Raw genomic sequence first — 3232 nt, 5'->3', positions numbered from 1 at the left:
TTGGAACTCACCTGTCGCCATTGTTCTGCGTCGGAATTCTCATGTATTGTTGCAATTCGGTTTGGCACAAAGGTATGGAAGCGCCGTTCAATGTTTCGTATGTAGTGAAGGGTGACCATGGTGTCCGTCCAGAACACTGATCTGTCGATCTGCAACTCTAGTTCTTCTCTCAGTTGTTTGTCTGCTTTGGCCGCCAACACTGCCGCACATAGCTCAAGCAGAGGTATGGTTTGCTGTTTCAGAGGAGCTAACACACAAAGGAGGTAGAGTGGGCTCCATCTCCACTTGTGATCCTGAGGTAGAATACAGCCCTGTATGCTTGCTGGGAGGCGTCGCAGAAGTGGTGCAGGTGTACCGTAGTTATTGGATTTGTGCATTCAGGTTGGTAACATCAAGGGATGCGTACTTGAGACAAGTGGGGAAGTTCATTTAGCCCCTGCCGCCAAGCAGCTCTGTTGTTTTTGGTCATTTGTTCATCCCACCCGATGCCTCTCCTGCACTCGTCCTGGAATATGATTTTGGCTCGTATGGTGCTTGGAGCGATGATTCCTAATGGGTCTTATATGGAGCTGACCATGCTCAGGAGACCTTGCTTCGTTTGTGGCTTCGTTGGGATCTGGATGCGAACTGCAAGTTCGTCATTCTCTAGATCCCACATGATTCCCAATGCTTGCTCAGTTGGGAGCCTGTCATCCTTCAAAAGTACTTCTTTCACTTCCATGGCTCTTTCCGTTTGTGGGACTGCTCTGAGGACCCCTTTGTGGTTGCAGATCCATTTTGTAAGTCTGAACCCGCCTTTCTTCATCAACTGCCTCAGTTGGTGAGTGACTATCGCCGGCTTCCCTGGTGATGCTACTGAAAGAAGCAGATCATCGACATAAAAGTTACGACTTGCTTTCTTAATTTCTTCATGGAGCCTTTGCCCGTCGTCTTGGAATTTTCGTCGTAGTGCGTATCCAGCACATGATGGGCTCCACACTTCCCCGAAGAGATGTACCTTCATCCAGTAAGTGACCTGGTCAGCCGATAGTTGGCCGTCTGTCCACCACAGGAAGCGCAGGGCGTCTCGATGCTCGGGCAGTACTCGTACCTGGTGGATTTTAGCCATGAGTGACACCCTTTCTTGTCGGAACCTAATGAGGGCTCCCATCAATTTGTTGTTGAGGTCTGGCCATGCATCACTTGGCGGTTCAGGGGCACTGACTCATTCGTTGCTGCATAGTCAAAAACTATTTTCAACTTCCCTGGCTTATTTGGTTCAATACTGGGTGATGTGGGAGATACCAGGTTTTCCCCGGCACAATGGCAAGCTCACGGTGTGGGACTCTCTCAGCATGTACCTTTTTGATCAGGTTTTGCATCTCTTTTCGATATCTTTGGCAGAGGTCTGGGTCATTTAGGAGATGTCTCTTCAAGCTCGCTAACCGTTGGTCAGCTAGTTTCCTGTTATTCGATAGTCCCGGCTCTTCATGAAGGAACGGTATGGGAAGTTGATAGTGCCCGTCCATCCTCGTCACTGAAGTTGTCCACAACACCAGGACTGCTCTGTCTTCAACAGAGATGGGGTTTTCATTGCATTGGGCTGAGTCACATTCCCAGAAGTGTCAGACCTGTTTCTCTAAACGTTTCTCCAGGCTCAGCAGCTTTTCTGAGAGGAGATGGTTGATTGCTGGGTGGTCACTTATTGCAGGTCCAATCGGTCCATTTATGGTCCATCCTAGAAGCGCGCGCACCGCGAACGGCTCTCCGTTCTCCCCGGTCCTTACTTCTAACGGTGTTAGGGCTTGTGGTACATCTAACCCTATCAGGAGATCCACTCTTTTCGGTGCGTGGAGTGGTGTGGTTTCTTGGAGGTGCTTCCACTTGGCAACAGCTCTGGTGTCTGCAACCGATGCTTCCAGTAAAAAAGGCAGGTCTTTAATAACGAGGATTCTGGGAATGTTGATGGATCGACTTCTTCTCGCTCCAACGCTAGTCACCTTCAGATCGATCTCTTCGGCCTTCACGCTCTTCGTCTCCTTCGGATCATGCCTATGGCGATTGAAACAAACTTCTCTGTTATTTGTAGTTGGTTGGCTAGGTTCTCGGTGCAGTAAGACCTGTTCCTGCCTGAGTCCAAGAGTGCTTTGGTGATCATTGTTGCATTCGTTTCTCGCCTTATCTCGCCGACCTTGACCTTTAATATGGGGAGTGCAACTCTGCCTGGATCCGCTAGTCATATGTTGTAATCTTCGAGCCCCTCGCACTGGTTATTTTCTCGACCGTAAGTATCTCTGGCCCATTTATACTGGTTTTCTCGGTTTGTGATCACCAGTGCAACCTGCCAGTTTCCAGCCCTTTTCTCCGTAACTCTCGAGCTGGATTCGGGTTTCCATGGCCTAGCTCCACTGGTCATTGATTTCGGTGCCGACATGATGGCCTTGAGATGACAGTCACCTAGCTTCTGCCTCTTGTAGTCGAGCGACACTTCTGATTGGTGTGCAACCATGGTGGAAGCTCCTTTTATCCCTTGAAAACTGGCTAAGAGTTCCTTTCTTGATGGTTCGTCCTGGTTTGGCATATTATTGCGCATAGAATTTCTTGAGAAGTGCAGGAGATTCGAGTGGAAGCTATAGCAGCCATCTATGCCGCACCTCGTCTTCTGGATGCACTCGGCCATCCGGTGAGCGCGATCTAAGCAGGTGAAACAGCGACGTTCTTCACGTACGAGTGAAGTTTGCGCTCCAGTCGACATGTTGAGGTAACCTTGGCATTTCTGCAGAGGGTGATATCCAGGGCACAACTGGCAAGTGCTGTCGTCCCTTCCTCTAACCTCCTCTCTTCCCGAAGTCACTAGGCCCACAGGTATCTTTTCTGATGAGGGAGGGTATGGGTGTGAGCCTGTTCGTCTCCCGCTCGGCTCTTCTTGTCTTCGTCCCCTCGAAGTCCTCCTTGTCCTGTCTAGCAACTCCAGTACAAAATCCTTCATCCACTCGACCCCTGGAGAATTCCCGTGTTTCCTTTCATAGTCATATGCTTTATCCTCGTATCTCTACCTGATCTTTCCCGTGAATCTCTTAGCCAAAGTATTCAGTGATTCGTACATGTCAATTTCGTGCCGTTTTTCCCAGTACCTTTAAGTTGTTAACGCAATTTCCCAGATCGTCCGCGAGTTCCTGAAGTCCTTTAATGTCATGTGTTCTTACGGCTGGACCTTGCCTATTAGTTCTTGGATGTAGGCTTGCCTGTTGCC

General features: G+C 49.4%; 1 protein-coding gene across 1 annotated transcript; it reads right to left on the bottom strand.

Annotated features, from left to right (window-relative positions):
* Positions 1-559: 559 nt before the first annotated feature.
* On the bottom strand, positions 560-1108 carry LOC121876104. Its single transcript, XM_042381042.1, has one exon. The coding sequence runs from the start codon at positions 1106-1108 to the stop codon at positions 560-562; it is 549 nt and encodes a 182-aa protein (XP_042236976.1).
* Positions 1109-3232: the final 2124 nt, after the last annotated feature.

This window comes from Homarus americanus, unplaced genomic scaffold, assembly GCF_018991925.1.
Source record: "Homarus americanus isolate GMGI-L3 unplaced genomic scaffold, GMGI_Hamer_2.0 scaffold34921, whole genome shotgun sequence".
In the NCBI taxonomy this organism is placed as follows: Eukaryota; Metazoa; Arthropoda; class Malacostraca; order Decapoda; family Nephropidae; genus Homarus; species Homarus americanus.
This window is presented reverse-complemented; position numbering and strand designations above follow the sequence as displayed.